This window comes from Aplidium turbinatum, chromosome 1 (assembly GCF_918807975.1).
Source record: "Aplidium turbinatum chromosome 1, kaAplTurb1.1, whole genome shotgun sequence".
In the NCBI taxonomy this organism is placed as follows: Eukaryota; Metazoa; Chordata; class Ascidiacea; order Aplousobranchia; family Polyclinidae; genus Aplidium; species Aplidium turbinatum.
This window is the reverse complement of record NC_137472.1, coordinates 29,006,320-29,029,022: the sequence shown is the minus strand read 5'-3', so window position 1 is coordinate 29,029,022 and position 22,703 is coordinate 29,006,320. Positions and strand designations below refer to the sequence as shown.

The window sequence follows — 22,703 nt, the reverse complement described above, 5'->3', positions numbered from 1 at the left end:
AATTCGGGAAATTGAAAAAACATCTAATTAATTTAATTTATTTTCAACCAGTGTCAGAATAGCGACATTCTCCAGTTGTGAATTTTAGTTCTCTCAGTCGCCATACAAAATCTCTGTTTTATATATTTATGTTATTAGCATTTTCCAATTCCCCGCTTCTCTCATAATATGGTGCCTTTTTATCAGTAATAGCCTATCGTGAGAATTATTAAGCAAACCCAGTTACACAATTATATCGCTTCAGAAATACGTTTGTGGTGAGCTAATTCTGTGAGAGTGGCATTTCTGGGAAAGCTTGGCCTAGATTCCGTGAGAACAGAATTTAGGTTTTGAATTTGCAGCCTTGAAATGCATTTTGCAATTCTGATAAGTTTCGGTTAAATGTTAAATAGGTATCCCTGATGTTAAAATATAAATTTGTTAGTTACAAACTAGGGACTTATTACAAACATGGTACATGTTACAGGTACAAAATAGTAAAGTTTAAGTTAGTGCAACATAAATAAAGTGCATATGTTTGACTGGAAATTAATTTATTCAAGTAAATAAGGCATCGTGCTTTCCAACAATAGTAAAATTGTCAAAATCCGAGCAGAAATGAGAAGGCTACAGCACATTTGGTGGAGGCACTGTTCACCGATCATAGCAAACTGTGGGCGACTTATACTGAAGTGAACAATGATCGAATCACCTACTGTAGGCTATTTGAAAAGAATGTGAATTGCTGAGAATTGGTGCAAGATAGTAAAGTTTAAGTTAGTAGTACATAAATAGATTGCATAAGTTGGACTACCAATCCATTTATTCGGGTAAATGAGGCATCGTGCTTTCCAACAATACCAACATTGTTAAAATCTGACCATCGATTCCGCTTTCACTTCTATTCCTTTTTTTGCACCCTTGGCAAAAGTAGTTGCGATTTTTTGCATGACGTCACATAATCTAATGACGTCACTGACCGGGGCGGCCGATCCTAAACCGGCACCGAATGACGGTGGTCAAGTTTTGCTAGGTGATTGATGTAATAAAACTAAGCTACTGCTGATAACTCTTTTAAAAAGCAGGAAATTGCTATAGACTTTGAGATTAAAAAAAGTTTAACATCAACCATGACTTACTAGGAAATACCACCGTAGCCTACATCTTTTAGGCTACTTGATGTTTGAAGGGCATGATGTGGTATTGGTGGTTAACTGACCAAGGCAGGAAATGTAACATGTTTGTTGCTTAGATACTCTTTGCTTCAAAACAAATTTTTGTGTTTTTAGCTTAAGAATGTATACTAGCAACAATTTTTCTGTTAAACAAGGTTCTGTTGTTGAAAATGCTCGTCATGCTCGTGAAGAAAGAGCTCACCATCGCCGTAAAGAATCTGCTGCTGTGATAATACAGTCCGTAGCTCGAGGCTTTTTGTCCAGGTGATTGAAATCTAATAAATCTAGTTAGTGTTAAATGCATTATTTGATACTGTAGCCTACATTGTGTTTTTATAAAATTCACTATGGGCTTTATGCTAAAAGTAAGTTTTAGTTATAGTAACATTTTCTTGGATTAACTATGTAATTGGAAAGTTCTTGCATGTGTTATAAAAATAGAAAGATCAAGCCAGTAGTGGTTCAATTCTTATGGTATGCTTGAGCAAAGCACTTATGATGAAAATGGTCTTGCCCAAAACGCACCAGCCCCAGATGCTCAAATGTTCTAGCTTCACAATTCTCCATTTACTTAGAACATAGCAGATGGAATAATCCTTAACCAACAACAACCAGAAACTTTAGCTGTCAATTTTGGTGATTGGGCCAGTGTTAGCAATTCTACAATTTGAAATATGTGAAACTGTCAAGATGAAGCTTTCTAAATAGGTTGTTGGTTGGCTCATTACAAAAACATTTGCTCAAATATGATCGTTTTTATTTTTGTTATTAAACTCCAAGATTAGCCTACTTACAATTTTTGCATTTACTACTAGTGTCGAGTAAAGAGAATTGCATGAGTAGATCTAGTCAGGTGTTATCATTCATATAAGAGCTGCGTCAAATGGTATGTTATATAATTTTGCAACGCTTACACACCACATACATATTGATATATATGCTATGTTATTGTGAATTAGACCTAGGAGCATTTTGTCATCAGTTTGTTGTGTGTAACTGTGTATAATATGCAGTAAATACTCGAGTATCGATCAAGAGACCAGCTCAGCCGGTCATGGACAAACGTGGCGAGGCCGTGTTTCCTGCTGCAGGTTGCGCCTGCGAGTGTGAAGTTGGTTAGTACCAACTTATCCACAGATGTGCAGTGGGTCTCCTGGAGGAGGATGATGAGGGCTTGATGCTTGGTGGCCAGGTGCTCGATGATGCTGAGCTTGCTGGCCGTGATGCCCTCGGTGTTCAGCTGCAGTACGGTGGGTCGTCGGTACTTTTCGACAGTGCGAGCACTGCCGTGCCCTGAAAAGAGCATTTCCCTATCCACCCTGCGCTGAACAGTCTCGTTAGCTCTTGTTTGACAAGCTTAGTTTCGCATATGTTTCATTTATGTTTCGTATGTTACTGAGGGGGGGGGACCACGTGAAGGTGCTTGTCTTCCTCCCCATTTGTCATTTGATGATGTTTATCGATTATCACAGGCAAACAAAAAAAAATTATATAAAGGCACGACATGTGAGAGTCATTTTAAGGTATTTCGAGGCCCCTGATTCTGAAAATGCACTAAGTTTTTTCAAATCGCTCTAGGTTTTGAGATGCACCAAAAATATTCCTTCCCAATTTTTAGCCCTTATAGATTTAACGTCGTGTCGTTTACTACATAGACAAAACTGGAAGTAATCCCAGGCACGTTTCTGAGTTGTAGCCTATAAACGCTATTTGGAACCAATCACGTTGATTACAAACCAAACAAACAGCTATTTAACGTTTACTGGTAATAATGAAAATATATGTGAAGTAAGTCTGAGGATGCAAGATGTAGAATATATAACTTGCGTTTTGCGTTAATATATTTGTTGGTCTTCAACAGTATCAGGCTACTAACTAAGCTACTAAGTACAAACAAAATGCATACATTGTTTTGCTTAACAAACTAGACGAACAAGCAAAACAAAGCCATCGATGAACAAACGCAACTCTTTATTATGATTGGCTTACTGAGCAACACCTATCACGGTATGAAAGCGATTTATGTAATTACAGAATACAAAGTTGTGTTCTTCAATAAAGTAGCTGCTTAAAATTTTATCCTTGTTACGGAAGAACGTAATCTTGGTCTCTAAGTCAAGAATGCCACGTTGATCGAGATGAGGAGCCAAGATTCCAGCTACCACTTTTGATAACTAAATCTTTTACTAGTACAGTAGGTGGTACAACTCCGAAACATTACTGAAGGTATTGAGGTTACTCTCAGTCATTCCCCTTTTCCTATTGTTTCAAGCAAATCGTCCACGCAATGGCTGCCTTGCACACTCCATGATGTTCCAACTTCCTTCGAACATGCTCACCGTGCAGAAGTATCAATTTTCATGGTGATTCTAAGGCTCTCTTTGTGCCAAGGCACTCCGAACTTCTTCTTAGCCTTCAGCCAACCAGAAACGGGTTTGAGTGCAATGTTTGCATACTTTAGGAGGAACCCAGGACTTATCTTGATCACCCAGCTTCATGTCAAAGTAATAATAATGCTTGTTTTTATACAGCGCTGTATTTATCGCAGAATGCGTAACTCCTCTGCGTTGCCTCATGCAGTAAAATATAGCCTATCTGGATTGTTTTACAGCATCCTACTTGTCAAAGGCATATTTCATTAGCCTATATGCCATTTATTAGCCTATAGATCAGAAAAAAAACTTCTTGCAGCAAAGACTTGGCCTTAGCAAAGGCTTAGAATAAAATTTGGTTTGTACAAGTAATAAGTATTCATTTCAGTTGGCCTACTTTTTCGGTATAAGGCTGCATTCATAAACACATGACTTTCGGGCTATTTTTCTTGTGATGTAGGCCTACTGATTTAGAACTGTTTTCATTGAGTATTCATGTCTCCCTTACGTTAATTACAGTTCATTTCAACCCTTGCTTGCGTTTTGAACTTTCCTAACATATCAACCAATTGAACTAGACAAGTGCAATAATGACATCATAATGGTAAACAAGGCTGAAAATATTGAAAGTTTTTGAGTGACGATTTCAAAAATATTTTCATTGTCGAATATCTCGAAAACTAGAGCCAACTCGAAAAAACTAAGTTCATTTTCGGAATCAGGGGCCCTGAAATACTCTAAAATTACTCTCTCCTTTTATCCCCGAATTGTTTTGTTGGTCTGTGATTATAGATTCAATGACCGCAAAAAAGCTGTAAAATCAACTAAAAGGACACTAAAAGCATGCACTATTAGTGACTCTCACTCTCAGACTTGGAGCAGGATGAAGATGTTCCACGTGGAAGTTAACAGGGGAAGTGACGTCTAAATCACGTGGTCAAGGTTTGAGAAATCCCCTGTTCAGATACTGCAAAACCACTTCAAAATTTACTAATTTTTTGAAAAAATTCAGAATTTCTCCTTGGGTGAACCAGGGTCAAAGGTCAAAACCCAACAAAAATTTGTGGTTTACAAATATCAGCGAGCAAAATGGAATATTATTCCAAACTGACAAAAATTTTAATGAACATCAAGGAAAATGAGCCACCCTACTGTTGACATCGTGTTGGTTGGGGCAGCTGAAATTGCACTACTTTGAAATTGTTTCACTATATGTCAATGCCAATACTTAGTCTTGGATGAACCACCGAATGGCAGTGCCAGAAAAGCAAGTCGACTATTACAAGAATAAAAATGTCACCGATTTTCAGTAAAAAAGTAAGGGTCGATCTATTCTATACTCGAGTATATTATACAGTATATGACAGTTAGTATTTTTCAACCTTCATGCATTTTATTGTTCAAAGTCATACCTTCAATCCAAAATAAGCTACTAAGCCATCATATTTTATCCATGCAAACAACACAACTTTGATTCTATATTTCTAGGCGTGCACTTGGATTAAGGTGGAGAAAGGAACTTGACTTATTAATTGGAAGAAATCCTGAATGTAATGAGAAACACAATGAGAAAAAAGTAAAAAGTATGCCATGTTTTTTTTTCAAAGTTGAAATTAAGAGATGAAGTATGTATGCATTTCATTTATATTATATACATTTTGCAATCTTAGATCACATATTTATATTCATAGTTGTATTTTGCTTGACAAACAACAGTATTACATTAATAGAAATCATGTTTTTATATGAATTATGACTACTTCAAAGGATGTGTAAAGTGAACCTTTCTCTTAGCTATTTTTGTAATGTCTGTGTTACCATAGCCTACTTTGCAGATGATGTCAAGATTACGACAGCCACAAGCCCAAAAATCCTCCCAGCATTAGACAAACTTTCTTCACATTCAAAACAACGTTCTGAAGAAGAATGGAAATATGCTGCTTTCGGAAGTAATACTCTAACTGGTGCATATGGCAATCTGTCTTCATTGAATGATTCAGAAATATCAAACTGTGATGGAACAGAGAAAGATCAAGAAAACCTTTCGGAGCAACTTTCAAGTGACCCATCTTTCAAGTCTTGTAATCCCAGTGATTCTGAGCTAAGCAACAGAATGAAAGAATCAAACAGTGTAACAGAAACTGCAGTTGAGCCTGGTGACATTTCTTCCAATACCACTTCAAACAAGTGTTTGCCTTTGAAAAAAACTGTTAATCAGGATGTGTTTAAGAATATACGTCAATTTTTACATATTTTGATGCATAAGAAAGATTTTGCTCGTTTCAACGATTTAATGAAGTATCTTCTTCATAACATCAACAATGAATCTTCTGCTAAGGTATCAAATATGAGATTGTAACTCTTTTAGTTTTTGTCTTACTGTAAGTTTAAATGTGTATTTGTAGCCGATATAAGTTTGTAATTTTTGTTTGATCAAATAATTTTTTCATATATACATGTTTTTGTGTTGCGTTATTTGGAATGGATTGCATTAATTTATGCAATGTGTATTTTAGCATTCCTATGTCACTTTGTGCGTTCATAAGCAATTTGCCTTGTCTTGGATTGTCCAAGTGAAGAAGATTCTTTGGCGGTGTTGCAAATATCTTGATTCTACAAATGTAAGTAGTTGTGTTAGGACCAGTATTTCCATAACGTGTTTTCACAGGTTTCAGCACAAATATCAATAGTTTATTTCCTTCCATCAACTTTGTAATATTTGCTGCAAACACACTTTGTGGTGTGCATTGTACTTTTTCGGCATTATTAGGAAGCAGAGGTGCCAACTTGAAAATCAGTTAATTTAATCCTGGCACCTTCAAAGGTTTAAAAACTTGGCTGACGACTATCAGTCTATCATTGGTAGCAGGGTTGTTTGATTTCAATCAAATGATTTAAATCAAGCAATAAAAATCATACAAATCATAGAGATTTTTTAAGCATGTAAAGGCAAAAGGTTATCTTTGAATGAGGTTAATACAGCAGTGGAATTTGCTACAGACATAAGGCCTAATATTTTGACAGAAAACCTCAACTGTCTGCTAAATAGGCCCTTAAAACCACACGTATTTCAAGAAGATGTGCTCAAAATGGTAAAATCTTTCACATTGTGGAAATCCCAGTCTGATGGAATCAGCAATGACATGGTATAAAAGCTGGTTTGGGGGTGAAAGCTACCGGTGCAGATGTTGAGCATGCTTTTTTAGTAACTTTCGGCCTGATTTAGTCTTTAATTCAAAATCGACTGGGCACTACAAAAGCTGGTAAGCTTGCATTTATGTACAAATTACAATTAATGGTTCAATTAATGGTTAAAGCAATTAATGGTTCAAAAAGAGACTTATCACCAAAATAATCCCCGCACCGCCACCTTAAATAGACAATACAAATATGTTTATTGTTTATCTAAACTAAAATCTGATTTAAATAAAAAAAAATCGAATTTTTTTTAAAAAACATGATTTTTTCAACCCTGGATTAGAACTAATGCTTCATATAAACCTACATTGTGTAATGTGTATCATCTGCTTTATTCTCACAGATGTTTCTAAGTCATTGGTAGAATTTAAGGTAGTGTTTGGAAGTCAATTGCCAAGGTAGAGAATGCAATGTGTTGCTGTGAATTGCATTAACGTGTTTTGGGGACTGCAGTCCAAAACGTTCTTTAAAAATGCTGTAGCCTATTTATAAAACACTAGCACATAGTTTTTGTTTTTCAGGAAAACAATGAAAGTGAATCACTTGTTGTTTTGCTTCGAATGTTAATAAGTTTAACTGATATCTCTCTATGGAAGGCCCTGCAGGTTTGTTGGTACTGTGGTAATTATTATACTTTACATTACTGCTTTTCTGATAATACATCCGATGTTAACTCTTTAATTAGTTGGAGCTAGTGTTAGCTTTTTAAGGGGAAGTTCACTGCAGCAGGAGTTGGAAAACGATTGTTGTGTGTTAATCTACATGTATATACTACACTTGCGGTCTGACTATTAACACTGAGCTTTTGGATCGAGTCATTGTAGCATCGCACATTCGCACAATGACGCCATTGAAATTATAGTAGTCCAATGTGTTCTGCTTTGGCAAAAAAAATACAAAACAAATATTCGAACCCATTGCAAACTTCCCTGTTGTTGTGGAATCGGTGTGAAATGACGGATTTTGCTGTCTGGGTAGCAACAAACTCTTATTCTTCCTGAAGAAACGTTCAATTTCATTTATATGAACAGCAGAGATCTATTGACTAATTAAGTGAAAGGATGGTATGCAAGTTTATCTTGACCGCCTATACTGGCACTCATGCTTTTGTTTCTTGTAATCCAAATTCCTGAGCTAAATGCTGATTTACAAGCTTTAAATAAATGTAAAAAAGAGTTGATTTGCTAACTGGATTTCTGTAACACCGTCTTCGAAATTTGCGTCGGCACTTTTTTATCGTCTCAATTTAATTTTGTTAGATTGCTTTAATTTTGAGTCACATTTGTGCGAGGATGGCTTGCCGTTCCCAGAACCCCTCCCCAATGTTTGCCACTTCACTTTTATAATGTATGACGTAATTACCTTCATCATTTGCTTAAAAATTGTCATTATTACTGCTCGCAGACTAATTTGTTTTTTATCCACATAACATTTTTAGTGATTTTCTAAAGTGAACTGCTGTAAATTTTACTGGACTATGCTGTTGATAAAGTTGTGCTGAAGCCGGTTCAATACCCAAAATCGCGATCTGCAACACAAGAATTTCAAATTGGACTTTGTCATACATTTATTTTGAACCCAAGTTCCAGGGTGTTCATTCAACGGTTACGCAATTACAGCCAAAACTGTTGCACGACAATCGCGACAGACTGACATGGGGGTCCACAAATAGTGCATTATAATCGTTTCAGCTAAAAATCGGCAACTTTTACAAATCGTTTTCAGAATTAGTGGGGAGTTCTCGCCCCCCTAGAATTGGCTTTCGTTTGTAAAAAAAAAAAAAAACGCCAATGCCAGTAAGGAATTGTAATGAGAAGTGTTCTGCTTTCAGAAACAAACTGTTCTTCATCCTGCTTTGGGCAAAATCTGCTCCAACATCACAAGAGACCTGTACGACCGTGGTTGCTTGTGTGTGGTTGGCCACCTCCTAAACACTGGAATTGTTACAAACTTAAGCGACAGCTCGATTGCTGCTTGCGTGACGATCTCATTCAGGTGACATCATCTTTCCACTGTTTTGATCTGTTTAAATTATTTTTTACAACTTGCTGATGCAACAAAAGAATTGTTTTCGTATATATATACATATACAATGCTTAGTGTGCTATCGACTAGCTTCTGTTTGACACGCGGCTCAGCTGATACCACCCTTTGACACAATGATTGTCACTAGTATTTTACTCTGGGGATCCACTGCTGCTTGTTTTGGACACTGATGATTTGCAAGGATAGGTTTTTATATCACTATCTCACCACAAATGTAGTGCTGTTTTTTTTTTCGGTTATTTATCAGTCATTGACCGATTTTTTAGCAAAATGTCCGAAAAAAAATATAGTCAATTCGTTCAAAATAGAAATACTTTCATCAGAAAAAATGACCGAAATAAATAAAAAACGACCGAATTTTTTCAAGTCATTTCGGACAAATGACCGAAAAGTCTCAGCGAAAAAAAAAAACAAGATTTAGTGTGTTGTTGTAATTCAATTCAAGCAAGAGGAGTTTACCTATTATGTGTTATTCTGAGTGTAATTCATTTTCCAGGCTTTTAGCATCTACACAATATAGCGATGATTCGATTGTTGCTTTTGTATTGACAATGTTAACTGTACCTTCTCTGATGTGGCATGTCCAAGAAAAAGTTCCTCAGGTATGAGTAGCGCCTAAACTGGAAATATTGTTGATGATGGAATATCGTGGTTTGATTACTGATTAGGGCTCATCCACCTTTGAGAGCCTATTAAGCTTGACATTCAGGTTTGCTTCTTTGTCGTTTTTCCTTCATAAGAAAGATTCACCACCAGCTTCATTTTTGAAAGTTATCAGTGAGTATCAGAAACACTGTTTTAGTTTGAAACCTGATAGATAATAATACTGAATGCAGTAAATTTTTAAACCTAATTTCCTCTCTTGTTTTGAACGTACTTCTAAATTGTAGTTTCACTTTTTGTTTTCAGTGTTTGCCGCAGTTTAAGCAGTGTCATCTTTTGTCCCGTATTCTAACCATTTTTCATGTGGAAGATGCATGTACGCGTTACGGCCTAATCCCGAAGAGATATAACAATTCCAACTACGTCACTGACGTATTATGCGTTGTTGCTAACCTGGTGCAATTATATGTCATCGAATACGTAGTTATGGAAGAAAGGCGCACAGAAGCTGTGGTATGTCATATTATCAATTGTGAAGTATAGAAATTTTCTATTTCACTGCTTGAATGTATCCCAGTATTGCCTCAGGGGTGGCCAAAGTGTAAACCCGAAAAGGAATTTTTCGACCCCTGTCTGGGCTCGTAACTTGCTTATGATGACGATAACGTAGCGTTTGTTGACAAAATTTTCCAAGTTTTTTTTTTTCACTTTTGCATTCCAACTAACCCAAATATAGCGGACTTTCAACACAAGTAGCCCAATATGAAGACCTAGTTTTAGCTTACAAGACCAAATTAAACAAGTCAAAGTCTTGGCTTCACACATTTCAGCACCAATGTCGAAAAATCTAACTATCAGCGCTTTTAAATAACGCAAACAGGCTTACCTGATTGAAATGGCGGATAATGCTAGCTGATGAACTCCTTTCTTTCATACTTCCTTTTTTACTACTGCATACGTGCTGGCTGTAAAATCACAGCCGCAATTTGTACATACGATGTACGACATGGAGACTGCTTGCGCAACTTACGCACGGTAGGCTACTCAACATCTAGTTTGTCAGAGACCACATCCGCTATGATACCTGCGGCGACCTGTGATACCCGCTATGATACCTGAGTCAGTGATAGCGATGTCTAACGGTACAGTTACTTTGAACTGCTATGAAAAAAGCAGCACACACTAAATTGGATAAAAATTGTTGTTGTTATTGTTTGTAGACTAAATTTATCTGTATTTTAGCAACCATTCTAGCAACTTTAGTATTTTTCTAAATAAAACTGCTTGTGATAAAGTTGTACGGAAGAGGATTTAATGTTTGAAATCTTGATCTGCAGCATGATAGTTTGGTGTTATTTGGACTTAGTTGTGTATTTACCTTGAGTACAGAAATGCCCAGGCATTGCATTCTTTGGATACATTCTGTAAATTGCGTATCTCATTGTATTTGTTTATTACTTTTTAAAGCCTTCTCAGGTATAATTTGATTCACTCCACCTCATGTGTTTTTGCTCAATGTTTACATTAGGCGTTGCTGAATCAGTGTTTGAAGTTTTTGAATAAAAGCACGTCCCAGCTGAAGACAAGTAACTCCACGTGGCATCCCGTGCTTGGATACTTTGCTAGCAACAAGTTAAAGTGAGTGAAGATTTTAATCAAACGGAACGTTTCAACAAAACAGTTCTGATTTACGCTAATTTTTTTAACAAACGTTTTCTCACTGCAGTGTAACTGTATGGTAAACAGTGTCACTGCAGTGTAAGTAATCGTGTTTTTATTTGCACCCATTGCGATAACATACGGTACACTGCGATCACAGATGCGATACAACAGACGACAGGAAGCAGCGAAGTGACATGTAGTCTTCGAGTCAGCTGCTCCCCTTATTTTGGCTTACCATTAAGTGTCATATGTCGAGACACAGCCGCGTGCTCTGGAGCGGTGTCGAACCCACGTCCTTTCGAACATCGCGCTGACGTTCTCACCACTCGGCTACGCAGCCGTCATAGCATACAACCAAGTTTTGAACTCTATTTGAACAAAGCCATTGCGAGGCCTGTTCAAGTGTTCAATAACCATGTTTTTTCCCAACACTTGAAGATTTTTGATCGTTTAAGCATTCTTGTCATCATTCTTTGACAACCTTGATACAATAGGTTACCTTCGTTCAATACGTTCTATCATTGAAAAACAAATTTGTTTGAAATAAAATAAACAACATGTCTGCACTATACGCCACTATATTAAATGCTTGACAGAGAGGGTTTCTATCGATGTTGGCTGCCATACCACGCCGAATGAATTTCCCAACTGTTGCCGTCGCCTTCAAATTTACCCGACTTAATCAGCCTGTTCTCACTTAGGTATGTTTCTAAAGCAAGGGGCTTTTCCCTCTCAAACGCGGTGTTTCAGGATCTCCAGACCAGGTTTTCTCTCATGCCCGTCCTTGCACAGGACTTCAAATTTTCTTAATTACAATTTTTTGACTCAACAATTGTCAAATTTTCTCAAAATTGAGGACAGAATTTCTCATCTGGCAACGATGTAATGTAAGCGATTAGTTTGAAACGGTTCACACGTGTGCACAAACAATGCCACTTTCCCGTATCATGCTCGTGGAGATGAGATACTTTTCGACACAAAAATCATATGAAATTTTAATGAGGCATTACTTGGGTACTCTTCAGGCCAGCACAAGCTGAAGCGATGCCATACGTTAAAAAGCAACTAGAATTTTTGTGGGAAGAAAAGATTGTGCGAGTGGTTTTCCATGACGTTCTCACCTTGCCCTCTTTACATGATGACGAGGCCACTCCAGTGCAAGCGGAACAAATCACCAGCAAAGTTAAAAGCAAAACGAAACGTAACTATTCCATTCTCTTCTACAGTGTTGATATGTTTATCAAAACTTGCAGTTGTTGTGGTTTTGTTTTGGCTTGTGTTTAAAGTATTCAACTGCTGTCTACAGACTCAATCCATAAATATTACAATAAATGCGAATTTCTTTTGTCTTGCTTTGATGTTTTCACCGTCTATCAGCTTGCTTTGAAACGTCAATCAACTTCAGATGAGCAGGAAGCAGTTTTTAAACAACTTTCAAAATTCAACCCCGCCAAATAGTCTTGAAAAATCTCCTTATGCAAGTAGCTTCGACTGAAAAATAACCTACTTATTGTTCTGGGTTTGTGGACCAATGAGAGCCAGATCGGTTTTCGTGGGAGCCGTTCACCATACCCTGAGTGGAAGTTAACTCTATTTTCCTCAACATCCACCGTAGCCAGGTGCTGAAACAAGGTTGTTTAAACAAAATTCAACAAGTTGCTTTAACATTCCACTTAAATGGCTTGTAAAGAGAGTCTTTTTTCTAGTCACCGACAAGTTCAGCTCCTACTTGAAGAGGCTAGCATCATCACGTCCGCAAAAGATTGTACTTCCCACTGGTGGTCGTAAGCTCGAGTATGCCGAAGTGAAGAACACGTGCCACGGCTGCTTGCTTTACAAACGGTCGCTTTCGGTAGTAACCAAGCAGCTCCAGCTTGAAATGCTCACAGGTGTAATGCGTTTGATATCACAGAATTTTGTAGTGAAAGTCTTTGCAATGCTTTGCTTTTTACATTGACTGCGCTTTCAACAAGATTTTCGATTTTCCTGTTAACAAGTTTGTAACCGATCCATTCAAAGAAGTAACTTTGTTTACTGAACGGTGCCACATACTTTATATCTGCTGCAACTAATGAACTCAGACGAATCACATTTGAAATACAGTTTGAAAAACTAAATTTTTGATCGTAGTAACGAAATTTCAAATTTAATTTTGAAAAATTTAAAAATTACTTTTTGGTACCACAGTAGCTAGCTTGTCCAGAAACCATGAAGAACATTTTAATATATTTTGAACACAATATTTTTAAACTTCTACATTGTTGTAAAAACTTGTCCCTTGCCGACTCGAAAACAAATCGCATTTAGCTTATATGAAGTGTGCTTCTTTCTCAAGGTCTGACCTTCATGAACGAAGTTCTCTGCAGGATGTGGCGCTTCATTTGTGAACTTGGACCTTCTGGAGGACTCGATTTATTCCTCAACTCCCTGACCCTTCCTGCTGACGTGGCGGAACCTTATTTCGCCGTTTTCACGCTTTTCTGTGACATGACGTCACACATTCTGTCGTAAGTCGCTGATGTGTTGTCATGTCATTACGTTTATTGTTTTTGATATGATTGATGTTATTTATATAAAAGTTGTTAAAAGTTTGTTATGTAATGTTCTTGGTTTGCCAATTGAGCACTCTGCTAGCAGACACCTTGCTGTTGTACTGCGCGCTCCGGCAGTTTGAGCACTCTGGCAAAGTGGGTGAAAGCAGGGTCGAGCGAGAAATATACGACTCTTCGGTTTGTAACGGGCCGACTCCGGCTTCAATGTAGCCAGATTTTGGGGGGTTGCCAGATTTTTCTGAAATGTTGTCCTTTATCATTTGTTTAAAAATGAATTTTGTTAAATTTGTAATCAAAGTTAAAACGGCGACTTTCACAAAACTGACAAGAACCAACACTTCTAATTTTTAGTAAAAGTTTGGAGCGCAATACAGAGAATAAGAAACAATATTTTGAAAAAGTGTATTGCAAACAAAAAAATTATTGTTTATCGTTTTTTTATCAAACCGGAGTCGGTCGTTTTTTTTTAACGACTCCGGACACGGCAAAAGCCCACTGACTCCAACTCCACAGCCTTGGTTGAAAGTATTCAAATGTGGTTCCTTGCGTATCACAAATAGATCACCACGCTGAGTTACTAATACAGTAATAAGGCGTTCGGCCTAGAGTATGATTTATTGCACTGATGAGACCTTAAGGTCGTTGCGCGTAAAGAAAAAAAACTTAAGGTCGAAGCAGTGTCGTCCTGTCTGCGGTTTATAACAGTTGATATATATTTTAAGTGTATTACAAACGAATTTATTTTCACGCAAGTCAGTTATGTGAAAAATTTTAGCTGTTTATGTTTGAACTGACTCGTGTGAAAATAAATTTGTTTGTATTAGAAGACATGTAACCGTGTCGTTCATTTCAAGCATTGTTGTGGGTTTGACACCTGTCGGAAGATATTTCATTTTCTTGATATTTTCAGTGTTCAGCGAAATGAAGACGGCAATGGCCGATTCTCCTAAACCCCATTTGCTGGCGTAATGCAGAAATTTTCTACGCAAAACTTTTTTGCTTACTCTTACGTTCTGCTGTATACGGCTGCCGTGTCAAATAACTTCTATATTTGACTTCATTCATTACATAAATACACAAAACAATTATCTCACAGCTTTTTAAGGCTTAGCACCAGTCTCAACGTCACAGTTATAAATTGCTCTTTTATAGACTTGTAAAAATAAACATCGTTTTTTTGCGAATAAATCCCAGTGCGTTTTTCCATCTAGAATATTGGATGATGTTGAGTTTTACGAGCAACAAGTCCCCTTCCATCTGGAGGAGCTTGTCACAATATCAGCTTCTCTGCGTCAGTTTGTCTTCAAAGTGATTTGGAACGGACTCATTCAAGGTCAGGGTTTCTAAAGAGCTCATTAAATTGAAACTTGTTGTTTTAACGTTGTTTAAGCGTTTCCAGATGTCCAATAAATCTGAACATGGGACGTTTTGATTTGTGTGTAATAAAAAAGTTTCCAGGTTCATATGGCCTGGTGTACAGTATAGTCGTATACTGTGTCCATAGCCTCTAGTGTACTGTAGTTTGAGAACAATTTCACATAATTTTATATCTGGCCAATTTTGAGGTAGTTTTTTAATCAGGTCAACAAGTAATGAAATAATGAAACAAATAAACTACTGTAGTTATGTCATTCTTGAACAGACACGCAAAGTTCCATGTACCCGGTCTTTGACTCTGCCCACACGTTGCTCATGATGCTCTATGACCGGGACGCCAGGCGACCTTTTACCCCAAGCAACCATTGGCTTTGCAAGTGAGTTGTATGATTATTATTTGTATGTATGTATGCTTGTGAGTAAGTATGCTTGAGTTGTATGCTTGTTATTTTTAATCACCTCAATCGTTGGACTTGGTTTCGTCTTGAACACTCATTCAGCTGGTTTGTGTTTAAGGCGGGGATGCTTACAGCTAGCACCGCTTTCCTACCCAGACATACTTAAGAAAACACTTCCCAACTTCTCGCCGTCGAGTTCAAGTAATCGTTTACTTGTTAAAACTTAAATACTTTCAACATTTTTTAGACATCTTATGCTTTATAAGCCATTGCAGTTTGCATCTTCAGAAGGACTGAACAATGCAAACAATTAGTGTCAAAAAAGCGCTTTAGTCACCATACATTTACAATTGTCACGAATTGCCATAAAAAGATTATTTTCACTCAGAAAGATAAAATAGATACGAAATTTTCGAGCAAATGAATCCACCAAGCAAAATCCGTCCACTTTACATGGATTCAACGTCTAATTACGTTATATCAATGCAAAATGTCAGCAGACAATGTAATGTAAAAAAGACGGACTCTGTTAGATGGGAAACCGATATACGCGAACGACTCGTTTATCTTACTTCTCTTCCATGCTTCCCAGATCAGTGAAGTCGAGCGTCATTCGTGGTGAGGTAGAGAAATCCCAACCGCGAGCGAAACTGGTCCTGGCGAAGATTCCCTTCGTGTTGCCGCACAAGGACCGGGTCATTCTCTTCCGTTCCTTTGTAACAGCAGATAAAGCAGCTATCGGTGAGATCCACGTAGTTCACTTGCTTAACTAAATTTTGTCCGCACGTTGAAGTCACTTACGATCGAAACTACTCACTTTGCAAGTCAAAAGAATAAGCATAAAAACGATATCTTTATGTTTCATTTACCTTACTTGATAATGAGCTTTACTTTCAAAGATAAACGGCTATACGCAAACGTTGATTTATTTTTATGCTTTGCGGTGCAATTTCGAGTCTCTAAATGCAGATATTCTTTCATTTCTCACTAATACATTTTCCAATACTAAGATTAGATAAACTCAGCTAGCTATACACTTTAAGGAATAAACTCGGACACAGACACCTCTGCTCATATCCGCGTCCACAGGAGTAGACTAGTGGAGGATGGCTTCACTCAGCTGAGCACTATCCCTCCTAACGTCATGAAGGTCAGTGGATGATCATTGTTCAGTGTGTACCTGGTTATGTCGGACGTGTGATGTAATTATTGTGATATCTTCTGTATTTGATGTTAATCGACCATCGGCATGGTTTTGAAAATGCGTTCATTTGCTAGAAACTCAGACCTTTCACTACAAGAAGGTTATTGGAGCACTGACTATGCTTCAGCAATGGAAAATGTGTATAATGTTTGTTGTTTGTTCACCTTTACTCGACAAGTCAAGTAGTTTATCATTTTAAAAAGTATCTTTAACCGTCAATAAAGTCTGGTGAAACTGTGAACATCTGAAAGTTTACAAAATTTTAAAAGTTGTTTTCAACGGAATACTGAAAAGCTTGGGTGTTCATCAGGACAATTATCGTTTTTAGCACTAGTTGTAACGTTCACTTGATGAACGTTGTCGAAACCAAACGTTGTTGTCGAAACGAAACGATAATCGTTTTCAATTTGGCTATCAATTAGTTATCAATTTTCAATTTGGCTTTTCAATTAGTTATCGCTTTGACATATGAGTTTGAACTGTATTTTTACTTCGTTGTATTGTTTGATGATCGGATGTGCAATTGGGATCACTCTTTCTGTTTGAAAATTTTAACATATATATAACGTTGTTTTACAGGGAGTGATCCGTGTTAAGTTCATCAACGACTTAGGACTGGACGAAGCAGGAATTGACCAAGACGGTGTTTTCAAAGAGTTTCTCGAAGAAATTATAAAGAAAGTCTTCAACCCTGACATGAACTTATTTAAGGTCTGTGAAGCGTGCTTGTTCAATCGTCTGCAGACGTTGAATCAAAGTAAAAATGACGGATTTTGTCGTCTGGGATGAGAATGTCTTGATTCGATCGATAGCTTTAGTTTGTGATGGTATTTGTACGTGGAAATTCCCTTTCGGATTAACTTTATACTTTGTTGACTTTTAGAAAATTATTATCAAGAAAATTTGTTTGATCTTGAAGAAATCTTGTTGTTTCTACTTTTTTCTAGATTTCTTTTATGTGACATGTATTGTATTCGGTGTGATGGTCAAAATAACAAGCAAGCTAAACTGAATTGAAACCTAATCAATTTTCAGGTCAGATATTCGTTGAGAAAATTTTCGATTGTGTCGATTTCTTGATAAAAGTTGACAACTTTCGGTTGTTTTCTATCGCACACAGATCACTACTGGAGGCGAGAGCAAACTATATCCTTCTCCACTCTCCCACCTCCAAGATGATGACCTGTCTCTTTTCACATTTGTTGGACGGATGCTCGGAAAAGCTGTTTACGAGGGCATCGTGCTGGATATACCGTTTGCCAACTTTTTTCTTCGCAATTTATTAGCCCAGCAACACACTGTGTTATACAGGTAGTTACTGCAAACATTCACCCAATTGTGTGGAAAGGAGCGTTCTTCGTCCATCTCTGTGATTTCATTTCTATAACCGGCTGCCAAGAAACATTTTAATATTGTTAGAATTTTTTTTTTTTGCTCAATTGGCCAGAGCACAATTTTCTGTTTAATGAAAATTTCCGTTCAAATTTCGCACCCTGTATTTGAACTGTAATTTTCATCACGTGACAATACACGACAGTTTGTTGTTATATCAGCAGCTTGTGATGCAGTCCACTACCAGGAAGACTGATATTCATGAGAGATTTACTTTTTAATCAACCGTGACTGTGATTGTTGTAGGCTTAAGAGTACACCAAACAAACATGTATAATAATTATGTTCATCAAACCACCATCTTCGTATGCATTAGGGCCTTCCACTTTGCCTTCCAAAAAGCTTTTTGCGTGTGTAAAATAAATCTCATTTACATGGAAGAGACATTCAAGAGTGTGTACCACTACTACTACCACTGTACTTAATTGCTAAACAAGGTGGAGCAACTTAACAATCGAAATAAAAGCATCACTGTAGCAAAATTGCCGTGTTTCTCATTTTTTTGTCCAAAAATGAGCAAAAACATGTTTTTTCGAAATAACTTCATTTCTGTTGCAGTTAGCGTTTCATATTGTATTGACAACAAATAGGAAATCGTCCCTTCCAGTCATTTTGGCACAAGTTCCAAGTCTCTAGCTCTTGCCATATTCGTGATAAGGCCAAAATAGCAAAAATCCGCTAGCTGGCACATCAAGATGACGTCATAATGAAAAAATAACGTTATTTTTGAAATCAGTGACGAAAATCCATTCAGAATTTGACCCGAACCTAATTTTCCTGAAAAGTCGCCTAAAAGTGGGACACCCTAATGTATATTGTATATTTTAGTTTCAGTGTTTATTATCATCAAAGTAACCAAGAAACACAGCAAAGTGGTTGCAGATGAAGCATGGAAGGCTTTTTCTTCCTGGCAAAATTGCCTTCACCTTAAGTGTCATCTGATAACAAAAACAACTTTTGTTTATATAAAAACAACACAAATCGACGATTTCAAGAAGTTTCTTTATCACAGTCCGATAGATGAGCTGCCTTCTTTGGACGCCGAGTTCTACAAGAACTTAACCTGGGTGAAGCGCTACGACGGTGACATCACCGACTTGGGGCTGACCTTCACTTACGAGGAAGATATCTTGGGGAAGGTGGAGTCTCATGAATTGATTCCAGGCGGCTCTGCTATACCGGTCACGAATGAGAATAGGTAGGTTTCTTTGACGTGGTTTTGTGTTGTTTCGATGTTTGTTTAACAACATACGTGTATTTAATTATTCATGTCTGTTACAAAGTTATACAATTTGATTTTCCGAATTTGCTAATACTCTTAATAGTAATGGATTGATAGATTGTTTACTCTTTAGTCTTTATATATTGCAGAATAATGTACATCCACACGTTGGCGCACTACCGCATGAATACACAGATACGTAACCAAACAAAGGCGTTTGTCGGTGGATTCCGGTCCATCATTGCACACAGCTGGACAACCATGTTCTCAGCGCCAGAGCTCCAACGCTTGATATCCGGCGACAGTGGAGATCTGGACATGTCTGACCTGAAGTTAGTTCTGTTCAAGCTTTTCCTGGCGGCAGCTGTTGCTTGTCGCTTGGCATATATTCAGTTATTCACTTTAACAAATCTGCTGAAAGCAGTTTCTATAAATCCACCTCCGTGTTTGGATGTGTCTCTTTAATTTGGTTCAATTTCACTTCAAAAATATTTATTTTAAAGAAATTCTGGCAAGCGTTTAGAAAGTTTCGATCTTGCCTTAGACCTTGTTGTAAAACTCCTGATTCTCTCTTCTGATTGGTTGTGTTTAATTGATCTTGCGTGCTCTGTGCACAGTCGACGTGTTGGCTTCTGGCGTGATTTGCGAAGCTCTTGTTCACATTTCTCTGTGTCCACTTTTCAGTTGTGTTGTGAGGGTTGTAAAGAGTTTAGGTGCTTACTTTATGTATGTTTAGCTATGTTTTATAAAGCCTTTGTTATGGCAATGTTGTTAAGTAAATAAAATATGTCAGACCTACAGTGTAGAGCTCGTTGCTTCGTATATTGTGTTGGACTTGAAACTGTTTCACAGAATAATGCTTGTATGTGAAGAACTTGATCAAACTTCAAGTTCTGACACAGTTGTTAAAAGTGGCTTGGTATTTTACCTAACGGACTTTTCTAATTCAGGAGGCATGTCATCTACTACGGCGGCTTTCATGCTTCCCACAGAGTGGTGAGGTGGCTCTGGGATATTCTTGAAAGAGACTACTCCTCACAAGACCGTGCTGGCTTCCTCAAGTTTGTCACATCCTGCTCAAGACCTCCTCTGCTGGGATTTGCTCATCTCAACCCACAATTTTCGATCAGGTGGATTTCATGTACTTTTTACATTCTAATCAGCAAAACACTTTTTCTAAACATTATTCTAAGCGATTTCTTAAATATAGTTTTGTGGCAACAAGACTCACTTTCGTGTAAAGAAGGCAGAAAGTATTTGCTTGTGACAACGAGTAATTGACTGCATAACTTCAAGTAATGCGCTACCAAGCTCTTTCTGCACGGTTATTTTTTCGAAATTAAATCAGAGTGAAAGTTTTACCTAGTGGGTTTTGAAGGAAAGCCCGTTTCAAAAGTTTCTCAAATCTTTTTTTGCCTCATTTTTTTTATGCTTTCAACTTGCCTCTTACATTTGTGTGACGTCATATATCTTGGATGTCATTGTATAAACTCAGTCCTACGTCACTGGGCTGATTATTATGCTTATATTGCTTTCTCCAGATGTGTCGAGGTTCCAGATGACGAGGATACCGGCGATACCGTGGCAACAATAATTCGTGGATTTCTGAGACTTCCTTCATCGAAAGCGAGAAGATCACTACAGCACCCTCACCGGCTCCCTACCGCTTCCACTTGTTTCAATCTTCTAAAACTTCCGAACTACCCGAGCAAAGATGTGCTACGTGATAAACTGAAGCAGGCGATATCAAACAACACCGGCTTTGAATTATCTTGACTGTTACTTCTTCTACATACTAGCTGCCATAGTGAAGTCAAACCACATTAATGCTTGCGCTTAAAATAAAAAGGTATTTTTAGACTTTGTTGTGTTTTACAAAAAGGTTCCGTTTTATTATTGCGCTTCTTGTCAGCCCTGTAAAATAAATCGTGGTTTGCCTGAGAAAAAACGTATCCTTGATTGTCACAACATTGTCAGTCAGCCCTACATCTCACTTCGTAAATGTTTTGTTTGATACGCTTGGTATAATGGTATATTTCCTATTATGAAAGAAGGAAATCATCCGAAGCACAAGAAGATGCAGCGTTTACACGTTTTTTGTTTAAGATATTGGAATAACTGAGTCTCACTCTCTGGGCTTTTCCCACATTGGAGATACTTTCTTGATTTACCACATTGGTTGCAATTCTAGGAACTGTCTGAACGAAACCATTCTGTCGATATACGATTCTTATCCGATTTGTTTGATTGTTTTATTGGAACCTGATAAATAGGAATAATATAGGATTTATTCTTGTTTTAACACACTTTGTCCACTTTCTTATTGTAAGTTTCTCGATTTTTTTTTATGTTTCTCTTGGTAGTGCTATCTCTGTGATTGAATGGCAATACAGAAATGTTATCAACAAATTGGCCCTTTAGTGGCTCATTAGACATTGAACATAGTCAAACCAATGCACGTGCGTTGCAGTGCTGCATTCAGTGGTTTGGGTTTAGACCCGAACAATTGATTTAAAGCCCAAAAGTGAAATTTGCCGAAAAACTCAAATTTGGCAACCAATCTCAAATCAAAAACAATTAAATGCGAGAAGTTGGTCATATTTATTGCTCCACCAACTGGCAATAAAAAAACTCGTCGTTGTGCTATCTTTTATCTCAGCACTTGTATACTACATCGCAAACAAACGTTTTATTATTAAATTATTCTTTGCATCCAACTTTGTAGAGACTGGGCTACCGTCTTTGATATGCCCGTCAGAAGTTTAGGAAATGGAGTTGCTGTGTCAAACACTTTATAGGCTTAAACTGATTTATTATCTGAATTGTCTATCTATAGGTTACAGAAAACATGTTTGTGATGTTATAGCCAACGAAGAACAAGCATTTAATCTAAAGTGAACTTGTATGCACGCAGCAGACGTAGAATGTATGTTGGTCGTTGTAGTGACTGGGATTGTCAGTGGCACGAAAGTACTGTAGCTGAACTGAGAGCTTTCCAATCGATATTCATGTGTGAAGGAACTGGTTCCTAGTTTGATTGATGGGTTTGATCTTTATCCTCGGACTGGGAAAGCTTTTTGGAGAGCTTGATCCTGGTAGTATTGCATTCTTATAGAGCAGTGGTTTCTAACCTTTTTTGGATGACGACATCTTATGTTGATTTTAAATGGTTTGTGGCCCCCCGACCAACAATTTTTTCTGAACAGCAAGATCAATGTCGATGGTCGCCACCCCCAGTATGGGAACCACTGTTATAGAGGTTTTGAATCACTGACGCAACGCCGGTCACTGAGTTTTGACAGAGTGAAGACTTCGCTTGCGTTGTTGGAAACATTTGGGGTGAGTTCTTTCAATTCACATGTTGCCCGACTCAGTTATCAATAGCTGAAAGCAATCCCAGGACAACCTCAACATATCGGTGGAACTTGACAGTGCTTTGCTTATTTTAGGTGCACGAAGTGTGACAAGGCAATATTTTCAGTGACGTTGCCAAGTAAAGAAATACGTTGCAATCTATGGCTCC

At 37.5% G+C, this 22,703-nt stretch overlaps 1 protein-coding gene across 1 annotated transcript; it reads left to right on the top strand.

The window, feature by feature from the left end:
- Positions 1-1,275: 1,275 nt before the first annotated feature.
- LOC145764508 (ubiquitin-protein ligase E3B-like) lies at positions 1,276-21,885 on the top strand. The gene is made up of 22 exons (XM_082576128.1): positions 1,276-1,418; positions 5,015-5,109; positions 5,362-5,864; positions 6,043-6,147; positions 7,246-7,329; positions 8,556-8,719; positions 9,267-9,372; positions 9,680-9,886; positions 10,902-11,011; positions 12,061-12,236; positions 12,742-12,924; positions 13,371-13,542; positions 14,799-14,920; positions 15,230-15,341; positions 15,955-16,103; positions 16,406-16,512; positions 17,146-17,277; positions 17,687-17,877; positions 18,971-19,156; positions 19,330-19,512; positions 20,131-20,310; positions 20,722-21,885. Exons 1-22 carry the CDS (start codon positions 1,276-1,278, stop codon positions 20,954-20,956), a joined length of 3,645 nt encoding a protein of 1,214 aa, XP_082432254.1. The 3' UTR covers positions 20,957-21,885.
- Positions 21,886-22,703: the final 818 nt, after the last annotated feature.